We start from the raw sequence: 13,620 nt of genomic DNA, 5'->3' as shown, positions 1-13,620 counted from the left end.
CATTACACACACACACACACCAGATGCTGGGCACAAACTAGGGAAGGATGTTGGATTTAGCTCTTACTTTAGAGCTTCTTAGACTAGAAGTCTCCCCTCTCCCCTTTGAGTCAAACGGGAGTATTTGGCTAAAGCCATTAGGGGGGGGAAAGGGTCGCGCTAGGACCGCGCGGCGGCTCCTTTCTGCCCCTCTCCCCGGCGAAGGCCGCCTCGCCATCTTTTCGCGAGCGCCGCTTCTCTTACCTTTTTGAGCCTGCGGCGGTGCCGTTGCCAGCGCTCTCTCGCCTTCGCTCTGGCTTCATGGAAGCGGGTTCTCCGTTACAGCTGCTCTGCCTGGCGTGCCAGGTTCAAAGATGGCGGCGCTCTCGCGACCCCTGACAGCAGGTAGGGCTTCCCAGGCTCCGGGGGAGGCGGGGCTCCGAGGCGGAGACCCCTGTGGGGCGGGGGGGGGGGGCAGGCTGCACTTTGCAGGCGACGAGGGAAGGTACCTGGAGAGAAGCTTTGCTTCGCACACCTTGATTTGTCCCTCTTTCTGCAGCCTCCTGGAGAAGGCAAGGTCTCTTCCATTGGGTCCCACCAAGGCCACGTCCGCACCAGGCATTGAAGGCGCAGTGATGCCGCTTTAAACAGGCCTGGCTCCCCGCCAAGAAATATGGGAGCTGTAGTTTGTTAGAGGGGCAGAGAGTTGTTAGGGGACACCCCCACCCCACCCCCCGAGCTACAATTCCGAGAGCGGATTAACAACCATAGAATAATAGAATTGGAGAGTAGAGTTGGAAGGGAACCCGAGGGTCATCTAGTCCAACCCCCTGCAATGCAGGAATCTCAGCTAAAGCAACCATGACGGATGGCCACCCAAGCTTTGCTCCAAGGAAGCAGAGTTCACAACCTCCTGAGAGAGTCCACTCCAAACAGCTCATACTGTCAGAAGGTTTTTCCTGATATTTAGTCAGAATCTTCTTTCTTGTAATTTGAACCCATTGGTTCAAGTTCTGCCCTCTGAAGTCGGGGGAAACAAGCTTGCTCCTTTAGTACCCTTGGGTGCAGCTCATCAGGCCCTGGAGCTAGGTGTTCCCTGACCACCTCTCTTCCTGCTTTGGGCTGCAGCTCCTCCTTGCATCATTTATTCTGTTGTTGCCAGATTGGGCACTGCTTTCCTTTTGGGGGAAGGTGAGTTCCCTGGGGAACTCTGGGAAGGGGAATAGGGGAGTCAGCACCTTTAACAAACTACAGTTCCCAGGATTCCTTGGGAGAAGCCACAACTGTTTCAGTGGCATGATACTGCTTAAATGTATCGTGCAGATGGGGCCTCCCTCTCCGATGTCAAGTTCTACTTAAATATCCCCCTCCCAGAGTGGTTTAATGAACTGTTATGTTTAGCTGCTAGGGATTGCCCACCCACCGGATCTCCAAGGCTGACTGCTCTATGCCCACACACCCAATCTCAACACACACACACCCCACGGATCTCCATGGCTGCTCCTTCACACCCACACACCCACCTGATCTTCATGCCCACCCTACATACTTCCATGTTTCAGACATTGTGATATTCCACAGCCCTAGTTGGAGGGGACCCACTGCAATGCAGGAATATGCAGCTGTCCTATACAGGGATCAAACTGCAACCGTGGCATTACCAGCACCAGCCTCTAAGGAACTGAGCTATTCTGTTGCTCATGGGCCATCCCCCCACCTCTTGAATTTCTGAGGGAGGTGGAATTGCCAAGAGACTCCTGGGAGGGTCTGAGGGAAGGAGGCAATCTTTTCAATATTGGAGGCCTAATATCCTTCCTCCACAATCTCACCATCTGTTCTAATGTGCTCATGCACCCTGATGTGGTCTGTATCCTGCCAAGCCCGTTGGCTGCAGGGAGGGTGGATTGTTTCCCATGTGACTTGACAGCCTTACATGCGAAAAGGATCTAGGCACCAGAAAGCTTGACATGAGTCCACAGCGGGGAGGGGGGGGGAGCTAAGGCCATTCAAGGCTGCATCAAGAGAAGTCTAGTGTCCAGATCAAGGGAAGTAATAGTCCCACACTATTCTGCCTTGGTCAGACCACACCTGGAATCCTGTGTCCAATTCTGGGCACCACAATTTGAGAAGGATATTGACAAACTGGAACGTGTGCAGGAGGGCAACTTTAGGATGATCAAGGGTCTGGACGTCATGTCTTATGAGGAACTGTTAAAGGAGCTGGGTATGTTTATCCTGGAAAAGAGGATACTGAGAGGACTAATAGATTCAAATTACAAGGAAGGAGATCCTGACTAAACATTAAAAAGAACTTCCTGACGGTAAGAGTGGAACGGACTCCCTTAGAAGCTGGTGGTCTCTTTATTGGAGGTTTTTAAGCAGCGGTCAGATGGCCATCTATCTTAGATTCTTTAGCTGTGATTCTGGCATTGGAGGGGGTTGGACTGGATGACCCTTGGGGGTCCTTTCCAACCCTACAATTCTATGATTTTGCCTTGAATTTCTATAGATAATGACTGTGAGTGTGTGTGCTGCCAGGGTGTCCATGGGGGAACTAGCAAGTGCCCCACCTTCCACCACTAAATGAGAAAGCTTTCACTATGCATTGAAAATGGGACACTTGGGAACTCTCCAGAAGAAAGAGAATGGAGAACACAAGAGCAAATGCCAAAGCATTCTAGGGAGTTCTGGATAGCCGCCTTTCTTTTCAAGGGTTAATTCCAAATGCTCGTTGTTTTGCTTATGAGGAGGAAAAGGTATAGAAAGGAGAATTCCCAGATGCTAAGATCCAAGTGTGCGGCAAGTACTCTTTGATGAGAAAACCACAGGGGAGATTTAAAGTCACAAAATATGCAGCAAAGTAAGGGGTGGAAATATAGGCTGTTAGATCTTTAAAATAAGGTTAACCATAATGCTAAGCAAACAAAAGAACCAGAGTCTGCTTCATTTGTGGCACCTGAGACAAGAGCTCTGGTAGAAAGGGCAGAGTGCCGGTCCTGTATTATTACCGGAGCTGGTATTAATGGTCAGGAAATGTCCAGATAAGCAGGTGCATTTTTAGTTGCTGGGAGAAGCACCCCACAATTGATGCCTGCTTGATCTCCCATTCCTTTCTAATGGAACAGAGCTCTTCTCCAACATGGAGAATATGCCCTTTCTGATTGTCACATCCAGACAACAAGTTAACACGGAGTACTTGTAGGTACAGAGCCTCGGTTTGGGACCAGGGTATTGCTGCCATCATCACATAAACTGGTCTAATCCCCTTGTAGAAGCACCAGCCTTCACAACCTCTTGTAGCTGTGGATTCCATAAGTTTAATTTTCCTTCCTTGGGGACATTCCCTGGCAAGAGGGATTGACTGTTAAAACCACACTGCTAACTGTGGGTCTGTGAGGGGAATTGGAGTCCCCTAACAACTCTCAACAACAACAAACTACAGCACCCAGGATTCTTTGGGGAGGGAGTCATCACTGTTTGAAGTGGCATGATGCTGCTCTGAATGTATGGTGCCAGTCTGAAGGGAGAGTGACGTCCAGTTGTATTAGTCTGAATGCCACATTGATCCAGTAGTTCTTGGAAAGTTGGACGAAAACTCTGCCCTTTGGCATTTCCCCACGGCTCAGCGTAAAGCAGGCATGCTGAGTGCCTGTAATGGTTTCCAGAAATAAGAGCGTTTAGGAAGTGTGATAACCACGACAGACTAAATTTGGGGATGGAAAAATGCAGAAGCCTTTCATATTCACATTTTAACACATTAGCGAAAGTGACAAAGTAAGACATTTTGCAGTGTGCTTAACAGCTGGGAGGATAAATGCCAAAGGTTTTCTCCCATAAAGCTCCCATAAAGCATGTATGGCACCTGGGAATCTTAAACTTGGGTGCAAGGAGTTGCTGAATATTTGGAGGAAACTGCTTCAAGCCTACTTGACGTCACAGTTGTGCAAGCAGTTCCTTCAGCATAACAAACCCTGAAAATGTTGGTAAATGTATTTCCAGTGTCTATTAATACTAAAGGTAAATACCTTTCCCGTATTGAATAATAATAAGACTTCCTAACATCTAGTACTTTGAACATTCAAAGCACTTCAGATGCATTAACTGGCTATAATCCTTACAAGAAAGATACTGCTGGACTCCAACTCCCATCCTTCCAGGCTGTTGGCCCTGCTGGCTGGGGCTGATGGGAGTTGAAGCCCAAAGACCTCTGGGTTCCCCAGCCCTGCTGTACTCTGTCCACCCCACCACGCCAGCTTTCTTTGGCTGAGGGGAATTAAGGCTGAAAGTCCACTGAACTAATGTCAGGGAGACCCTTCAGCCTCTGCTGATTTCTATTTTGTGTTGTGTGGTACCTGATGGCAACATAATCTCTTAATGTAATGACATGGGGGAGGTGCCCTGGAAAAGAGAGAAAGGTATGCATTGGTTTTATTGCTTAGAAGCGGTTCTTTTCTCAGTCTTTCTCTCTCGCTCTTCTTTTCAGGGCTTCTCAATTGGTTGCAAAAAAGAGCTGCTCCAACAGTGCGGACGTTAGCAGATGCTGCTTCCTTGGCTCAGAAGTCTCTGTGGAAACTGGGTCGACTGAACCATGTGGCTATCGCAGTGCCCAATTTAGAAAAAGCCACCTCTTTGTACAGGGATGTGCTGGGTGCTCAGGTGAGCAAAATGGTACCCCTTCCTGAACACGGCGTCTACACAGTCTTTGTGGACCTGGGCAACACAAAGTTGGAACTTCTGCACCCACTAGGGGAGAACAGCCCAATCGCTGGTTTCCTGAAGAAAAACAAGGAGGGAGGAATGCACCATATCTGCATTGAGGTATTTCCACTCTGCTTTCTTTTTGTTTGAATTTTTTTTAAAATCACATTGAAAAACCTGGGTACTTTACTTCATAGTAAGGCAGTGTATTTGAAATTCTGAGACTCCTAAGGTTCTTTAATACCTGATTTCTTTACTTCCTTTTAAGGGGTCAAATTTCTAGCCCTCATTAAGGTATGTTTTGAGAAGCTTGTTTGTGGATTGGGGTGATCTAATTTAGAAAAAAAGATGAGCAAGGGACCAATATGAAAGAGTTTTATAAAGCCTAGTGTGGTGTGGAGACAGAGCTTCTCTCTGTCCCCTTTCTTGTAGGAGTAGAACCCACTGAGATCATCCAACAAATGTGAACTAAGATTTAGGACAGGTGAAAGGAAGCACTTCTTAAAAAGCACATGGTTAAACTATGGAATTTTCTATCACAGGATGTAGAGATGGCCACCAGCTTGGATGGCTTTTAAAGGGGATTAGATGCATTCTGGGAGGAGGATAAGGCTGCCAGTGGCTATATAGATATAGTCCAGGCTTCTCTGAATCGCAGTTGCTGGAGGTCACAGGCAGGAGGGGCTATTGCCCTCCTGTCCTAAGTCTGGTTTGCCACTCCTTGTGGGGAAAACACAGCCTGCACAGCCTTTGGTTTGCTACAGCAGCAGCCAGACTGTCCTTGGCTTGTTAGTTTTTAAAGCACAAACCTGTTTTCCAGCCTTCACATCTCTTGTGATCTTCATCCAATTTTCTTTTTTTAATGTTGAGATTCAGTATTGTTTCCATCATATCCTTCTTAGACAAAAGTTTTCTTTTATTTTACAGGTGAACAGTATAACAGATGCCATAGCTGAACTGAAGGAGAAGAAGATCCGTGTTTTGAGCGAAGAGCCCAGAATTGGGGCCCATGGGAAACTGGTGGTTTTCCTCCACCCTAAGGACTGCAACGGAGTCCTAGTGGAACTTGAGCAAGCCTGAGTTGTGATCCTAACTGTGATAAGAAGATATTAATGCCTATACTAAGAGAGGAGATGAGGCATATTTTCTGTGTTTTAAAATTACTACTCCTGATTTACTTGTTATTGAGGGGTTTTTTCCCTGACTGAAAAGCATTAATAATAATGTGATTTGCCTTAAGAAGGAAAATTTAAATCTTGAAACACCAGTCTTAATTTGGGAAGACACCTTTTAGTCACTTGAACATCACCAAATAAATTTTATTTGGGCTGGCTTAGGATTCCTTTGAACTGTATCTTGCAACAGTAAGCTGGGTGCATTTTACGCACACTCTCCCTCTGGGCATAATTTTGCATCCATTTGGTAGATTTCTAGGTCATCTGCCATCACCCTGCTCTACATTTGTAAGTGACAAGTGAGGCAAGGGCGAGGTGTCTGGTTGTTGTTTTTTTGCTTTTTCAGTAATTCCTTCAGTATTCCCTTAAGAAAACAGCCAGCAAGGTATCATCATATTCTCTGTGTTCACCTGTCTAAAGACTCATTGACTACTCGATTGATTGGTTCACTCAGTCATAAGATGCTTATGGTCTTGCCTGGGTCCCCATGATTGCTAAGCAACTCTTCACTCCCCCCCCCATCCGCATGAGAATTTGGGCCTTTTGATTATCTTTTGATTACCAATATTTGCTGTCATTTGATCACCAGTGTCACCTGCATAATTTATAGTAGTTTGTCTGCATTTATTATTTTGAATTATTACTGATGGTGCATAATAAAACATGATTTTTCTTTCTCTACCTAGTTCTTTCTAAAACTAAATGAGCTTTAATTGGCAGCCCAAACTAACAAAATGAGTTTCAATAGGGACAAATGTCAGGTTCTGCACTGAGGCAGGAAGAACCAGATACACAAACATAGGATGGGAGACACCTGGCTTACTAGCAGTACATGCAAAAAGGGTCTAGGGGTTTTAGTAGACCAACAGAAGTTTGACATGAGTCCACAGTGTGATGCAGCAAGGAGGGAAATCTAAGGCTATCCAAGGCTGCATCAAGAGAAGCCTAGTGTCCAGATCAAGGGAAGTCACAGTGCCACTCTCTTCTGCCTTGGTCAGACCACACCTGGAATACTTTGTCCAGTTCTGGGCTCCACAATTTAAGAAGGATGTTGACAAGCTGGAACATGTGCAGAGGAGGGAGACCAAGATGATCAAGGGTCTGGAAACCAAGCCTTACGAGGAGTGCTTGAAGGAACTGGGTATGTTTAGCCTGGAAAAGAGGAGACTGAGAGGAGGTATGATAGCCTTTCCCCATATCTCAAGGGCTGTCACATGGAAGATAGAGCAAGCTTCTTTTCTCCTGCTCTGGAGGGTAGGATTCAAACCAATGGCTTCAAGTTATAAGAAAGGAGATTCTGACTAAACACCAGGAAGAACTTTCTGACAGTAAGAGCTGTTTGGCAATGGAACAGTCTCCTGTGGGAGTTGGTGGATTCTACTTCCTTGGAAGTTTTTGAGCAGAGGTTGGATGGTCATCTGTCAGAGATGCTTTAGCTGAGATTCCTTCATTGTAGAGGGTTGGACTAGATGACCCTTGGGGTCCCTTCCAACTCTACAATTCTATGAACCTTATGCATGTTTGTCGCTTTCTTGGATCTTGCATTTATATCCCACCTCCCGTCATGGGTCTTAAGGCTACATATATGTGGTTCCCAGATGGTCACCCACCCAGACACCGATAAGACCCAGACATGCTTAGCACCATCAACGGGGGGGCGGGGGGCGTTCTTTGTGTGCCTTGGGACCAAAACTGACATCAGCTTACAGGTGAAACTTGGAAAAATAGAATATTATGGAAAAGTTCATTTATTTCAGTAATTCAACTTAAAAGGTGAAACTAATATATGAGATAGACTCATGACGTGCAAAGCGAGATATGTCAAGCCTTTATTTGTTATAATTGTGATGATCATGGTTTACATCTGATGAAAACCCCAAATTAACAATCTCAGAAAATTAGAATATTAAATGAAATCAGCAAAACAAGAATTGCAAATAGAGCAATATTGGACCTCTGAGCATGCATATGTACTCAGTACTTGGTTTGGGCCCCTTTTGCATCAATTACTGCCTCAATGTGGCGTGGCATGGATGCTATCAGCCTGTGGCAGTGCTGAGGTGTTATGGAAGACCAGGATGCTTCAATGGCAGCCTTCAGCTCTTCTGCATTGCTCGGCCTCATGTCTCTCATCTTTCTCTTGGCGATGCCCCATAGATTCTCCATAGGGTTCAGGTCAGGCGAGTTTGCTGGCCAATCAAGCACAGTAATCCCATGGGCACTGAACCAGGTTTTGGTACTTTTGGCAGTGTGGGCAGGTGCCAAGTCCTGCTGGAAAATGAAGTCAGCATCCCCATAAAGCTCGTCTGTGGAAGGAAGCATGAAGTGCTCCAAAATCTCCTGGTAGACGGCTGCGTTGACCCTGGACTTAATGAAGCACAGTGGGACCAACACCAGCTGATGACATGGCTCCCCAATTCTCTTTTCTGATGAGAGCAGCTTTTGCATCTCATTTGGAAACCAAGGACCCAGAGTCTGGAGGAAGAATGGGGAGGCACACAATGCCAGATGCTTCAAGTCCAATGTGAAGTTTCCACAGTCTGTTGATTTGGGGAGCCATGTCATCAGCTGGTTCCTAAGAAACCTTGCTGCTTGGGGTAAAGATAATATGGTGTCTCCCACACCCCAATTTCTGCACTGAAGCCAATGACACTTCTTATCTTTTACTTAGGGGTGAATACGTCAGTTTCAGTTACTCCCCATTTCTCGTTTTGCCAGTCTGAAGCTCAATTCTCTGCACCAGTTTCCAATAAATAAATAAAAAACTTATTTTTTTATAGAGCAAATTTCCCCTAACAAATGGATTTTTGTATGCAATTTTGTCTAGTACAGTGGTACCTCGGGTTAAGAACTTAATTCGTTCTGGAGGTCCGTTCTTAACCTGAAACTGTTCTTAACCCGAGGTACCAATTTAGCTAATGGGGCCTCCTGCTGCTACTGTGCCGCCACCGCCCGATTTCTGTTCTCCTCCTGAAGCAACGTTCTTAACCCGAGGTAATATTTCTGTGTGAGCGGAGTCTGTAACCTGAAGCGTCTGTAACCTGAAGCATCTATAACCCGAGGTACCACGGTATACACATTTTGCAAAGCAATTTCTTGGCAAGATGATGCTTTTTGGTACATTATTTTCACTAATATATGCATTTGTATGGATGCTTTAACCCAGCATATGTGCTTTTGTACACATTACTCAGATAGAGGTAATTCAGAAACACGAGAATTTCAAAGAGTGCCTGGTGTCTGGTTCATGTATTCTTTCAGGAAATGTGAATTAGATAAGTTCACCCTGAAAAGGCAAAGTGCGCCAAACTTCTCCTCCATCCTAGTCTGATGTCAGCATTTCTTACTGGTCCGAGGGCAGCTGGGAACACAACTCCATTCTCCAACACCTCACTGCGGCTGCCCACCCTCAGCATCAGAGGAGCCAACTCCTAGGGGCCAAGGTCCCTTCACCCCCCTCCCAATAAAATATTTGAGGGGGCCGAGCCCCCCCCCCAAGTTTTTTAAAACCCTCTCCAGCATTTTGGTGAGGTTCCTGGGCGTATTAGCACTAGTGTTCTTGGTGTTAGGTACCACCTGTAGGTGAGTTTCAGAGTGAGTTCTTTTCTTTTCGTTAATATGGATTTAAAGGGGGGTTTACACCACATTTTTGTTTGTTTCAATAAATGATTTAAAAATAAATAGATTGCCCAATCACAGAGAAATTAAAAATTGCCCCACACAATCCCCATCCCCCCAAAATGGCCCCTAGTGGCTGAGCATGGCATTTCCTGCTTCAGTATGTTCTTCCCCCGCCATCTGCCTTTTAATGAACTACAGTATCAGGGTTATGGTAAAATATTCAAATTCTTCCACTGTTTTTATGTTTTTATACTTTTCCTTAAGGGGAGCATAAAACACCTTCTTAATAGCACCCCTAATTAAGAGCACATTAAACTCACACATTTTATATAGCACTTTCCGGAGCAGACACAGAGAGAAAGCAAACTTTGATTTCTGCTATAATTTTACCTTCAGTCAAAACTGAATAATTCATCACCCGGCAATGTCTAATGTATAGATGAATGTGTAATACCCCCAAGTTGTAAGAGACTTCATTAAGGCCTGATTTCGGAAACGGACGCAAGTACTGTAACTGCTCTACTTTAACTGGAGTGCTGGTCTATCTGCTTTTCCATCTGTAATGTCATTTTACGTATATCAAAAGGAAACTGATGGCCTTCTAAAGAGGATAAACCCCTAAAGGGCAGGGTGAGAGAATCCAGCGAAAAAGCCCATGAACAAGAATATTGAAAGAATCTCAATGCTATGCTGTCTAATGTTTTGCAGGTGAAGAGGAGACCTGTGCAATGTGCTCCTACCCCTCTCATCAGAGTCTCCACCAATTTATTTCACACCACTGAAGGCCCTATCCTGCCTGGCATACGAAGGCTGTATTCAGCATACCCTAAAACAGCTTCCAGCCACTGCTTTTTAAGAATCAAGTGTGGGTTGTCCTTTTGCTTTAAAAACATTTTAAAATGTTCTGAACAGTGGTTCAGAACATACCTTAGGCCACGTTCCAGTGGGCTTGAAATGGCAGGATGTGCACTGCTGTGGTGCTTGTGCACATTTATTTGTTTGAGAGCATCAGAAGAGCCTGCAGGATCAGGCCAAAGGGGGAGGCATCTAGTCCAACACCTTGTTCTCACAGTGGCCAACCAGGTGCCTGTGGGGAACCTGAAAGCAGGCCCTGAGCCCAGGAGCCCCCTCCCCACCCGGGGTTTCCAGCAACTGGGATTCAGAAGCATTCCCACCTCCCACCATGGAGCTGGCAGCTGTCAGTCGCCCTCTCCTCCACCACCGGCTAAACCTCTCTAAAAGCCACCCAGGTCCTGGGGAGCAAGTTCCAGAGGTCAGCTCTGTGCTGCTTAAAGGGCTTCCTTTGATCTGTGCTGAACCTTTCATCATTCAGCTTCATCTGATGTCCACAAGTTCTAGTGTTATGAGAGGAGGAGAAAAGAACTTCTCTATCCACCTTCTACATGCCATGAAGGATTTTATAAACTCCCACCATGCCGTCTCTTACACACCTTTTCTCTAAATTAGGAAGTCCCAAATGCTGCAACCTTTCTTCATAGGGAAGTCACTCTGTCCCCTTGAAAACTTTGGTTGCCCTTTTCTGAAACGTTTCCAATATTTTTGCCTGCCACCCCAATCTCCAAGTAGTGTAAGATTCCAGGGGTTCCAGGAGCTTCCCCAGGGTTCGGTTTCCTTTGGAATAAGGTACAGCAGACTGTGCTGTTTTTATGACATATGGTTTATTTACACATTCATTCATTCATTCATTCATTCATTCATTTACAGAGCCACTTCCTTTGTGACCTTAATGGCCCATGCTGGCCACTACCTCAACAGGAAACTAGCCTGGCTATTCCAGGAATTAAATCCGCACTGGATCCAGGAATTAGAGGATGGATCTAATTCATATTTCACAGGAGTCCTTTGAACATTGTTATCATCAATAATATATGAAATAATTTGCCAAGTAGATGAAAAAGAATCTTTTTTACATTTGCCCTCTAGCATACTTTCATTTTTGAGTTAATTTTTCAACAGTGGCTATAGCCCAGTTTTGACTATAAAATAATAAATCCTTATTTAATCCTTCTAAATATTTCCATTTTCTTCCAATAACCATCATGGCAATTAACAATAAATATAGAATCAACTCTTTATTCAAACCATCTTCAGTTGTCCTATCCATATCCCTCACCAAAGTGTGCTGAAAGGTTGGTCCTTTGTTTCATCATCCATCATCTACACTAATTAAGGAACTAGAGAGTCAGTTGCAGCTCTTTGCTTAACCCCACACAAAACCATTCCCATAGCATGAGACAAGTAAGGGTCACAAAAACAAAACAATTTTGCAAGAAGCAGGATTAATAAAAGCTCGTAGTAGCAGGGAAGGGCTGTAGCTCAGCAGCAAAGCATCTGGTTTTCGTACAGAGGGCCCCAGGGCTGATCTTAGGCTGTGTACACACTACACCATTAATGTGCATTGGAAGCACATTTTCCCCAAAGAGAATTCTGGGCACTGCTGAGAATTCTGACTCTATAATGGGTAAACTACAGCGCCCAGAATTATTTGAGGGGGGAAATGTGCTTGTCAGAGGAGACAATGCTAGACCAGAAAGACCCAGCAAAGGGCAGTTTCCAATGTTATGAACACAACACAGGAGTCCTGGGTTCAAATAACCTAGTTCTGCTAGATATTACAGTGGTACCTTGCGTTCTCAAATGCATTGGTTCCCAAACACTGAAAACCTGGAAGTAAGTATTCTGTTTTTTTAACGTTTTTCGGAAGCCAAACATCCTACGTGGCTGTTGGCTATTGTTTCCAGGACACCTGCACCAATCAGAAGCTGCACCTTGGATTTCAAACATTTCAGAAGTCAAACAGACTTCCGGAGCAGACTAAGTTTGGTGCTTTTGCTATTTATTTTGCATTTTTGTTTTTGAGGCTTTTTTGGTTAATTTGTTTTTGTGACTTTGTGGATGATAATTTTTATCATCTACAATACTGTTGTATTTATTTTATAGTACAGTGGTACCTTGGGTTACATATGCTTCAGGTTACATACGCTTCAGGTTACACACTCCACTAACCCAGAAATAGTGCTTCAGGTTAAGAACTTTGCTTCAGGATAAGAACAGAAATTGGACTCCGGTGGTGTGGCGGCAGCAACAGCAGGAGGCCCCATTAGCTAAAGTGGTGCTTGAGGTTAAGAACAGACCTCCGGAACGAATTAAGTACTTAACCTGAGGTACCACTGTACAGTACATTGATTATTGCTTTCATTTTATGGATCAATGAAAGCAATGGATACAATGGATACAATCTTGCTAGATAGCAAAATTCATGTTAAATTGCTGTTTTAGGGGCTGTTTTTAAAAGTCTGGAACAGATTGATCCATTTTGCATTACTTTATATGGGAAAGTGCGCCTTGGTTTTGGAATGCTTTGGTTTTGGAACGGACTTTCGGAATGGATTAAGTTTGAGAACCAAGGTACCACTGTATTGCTGTCTCTGCACCTCAGGTTTCTTCTATCTGAAAAAGGGGGAAATATAAATTGTAATATTACAGGGTTGCAAAGTATTTTGCATAGACTTTCCCAGATGCATTAGAACATTATTTTATATATATATATATATATATATATATATATATATATATATATATATGTTTTAAATTATGCAGAATTGTCATGAAATTGAATTCTTGCACTGTCAGGGGAGGTCACATTCGGCCAGATCTTGCAAGGGAGATGCCTGCATGGATGCAAGCAAGGAGGTGATCCAAGTTGCTCTTGTCTGGAGGCACAGAGAATCCCGCCCTTGCCCCCGTCATTGCTGACTGTGGCCACCTAAAACAGGGACACTCTTTTTCTGATAATAACACCAGCAACAACTCAACATAACCACAAGGAAACCCAATAACTATTTAAGTGAAAACTCCCTATACAGGGGCGGTCTCCCCTTGAATCCTGGCTACAGCCGTGCCTGCACTAGCCAGAATGCAGAAGCACCTCAAAGGCTATTTCAGCGGAACCTCCCTCCACAAAGGCAGTCTGCATTTGAACCCCGGCTTGCAACCGAGCCGGCTTCCAGCAGCACGGCAGGGACTCCTCCTTTGGCAGAACCTTCCATGCAGGGGCAGTCTACCCTGGAAGGCCAGCTTCCGCGCCAGGCCCCTTTCCAGAAGCTCCGCCAGGCCTGCTCCAGCC

The 13,620-nt window shown here is 45.0% G+C and overlaps 1 protein-coding gene across 1 annotated transcript; it reads left to right on the top strand.

Annotated features, from left to right (window-relative positions):
• The first annotated feature begins 261 nt into the window (after positions 1 to 261).
• Positions 262 to 6,533, top strand: MCEE (methylmalonyl-CoA epimerase). Its single transcript, XM_053364514.1, has 3 exons — positions 262 to 384; positions 4,463 to 4,797; positions 5,605 to 6,533. The coding sequence occupies exons 1-3, from the start codon at positions 354 to 356 to the stop codon at positions 5,755 to 5,757; spliced, it is 519 nt and encodes a 172-aa protein (XP_053220489.1). The 5' UTR covers positions 262 to 353; the 3' UTR covers positions 5,758 to 6,533.
• The last annotated feature ends 7,087 nt before the right edge of the window (positions 6,534 to 13,620 follow it).

Source organism: Podarcis raffonei, chromosome 14 (genome assembly GCF_027172205.1).
Source record: "Podarcis raffonei isolate rPodRaf1 chromosome 14, rPodRaf1.pri, whole genome shotgun sequence".
In the NCBI taxonomy this organism is placed as follows: domain Eukaryota; kingdom Metazoa; phylum Chordata; class Lepidosauria; order Squamata; family Lacertidae; genus Podarcis; species Podarcis raffonei.
Note: the sequence above shows the minus strand (reverse complement) of the source record. Positions and strands in the feature narration are given on the sequence as shown.

Bases quoted from the DNA above. Each gene is read 5' to 3' on its own strand.
- MCEE (XM_053364514.1), top strand. From the start codon at position 354: ATGGCGGCGCTCTCGCGACCCCTGACAGCAG. The intron at 385-4,462 runs GTAGGGCTTCCC...TCTTCTTTTCAG, and splicing joins CTCGCGACCCCTGACAGCAG to GGCTTCTCAATTGGTTGCAA. The intron at 4,798-5,604 runs GTATTTCCACTC...TTTATTTTACAG, and splicing joins TGCACCATATCTGCATTGAG to GTGAACAGTATAACAGATGC.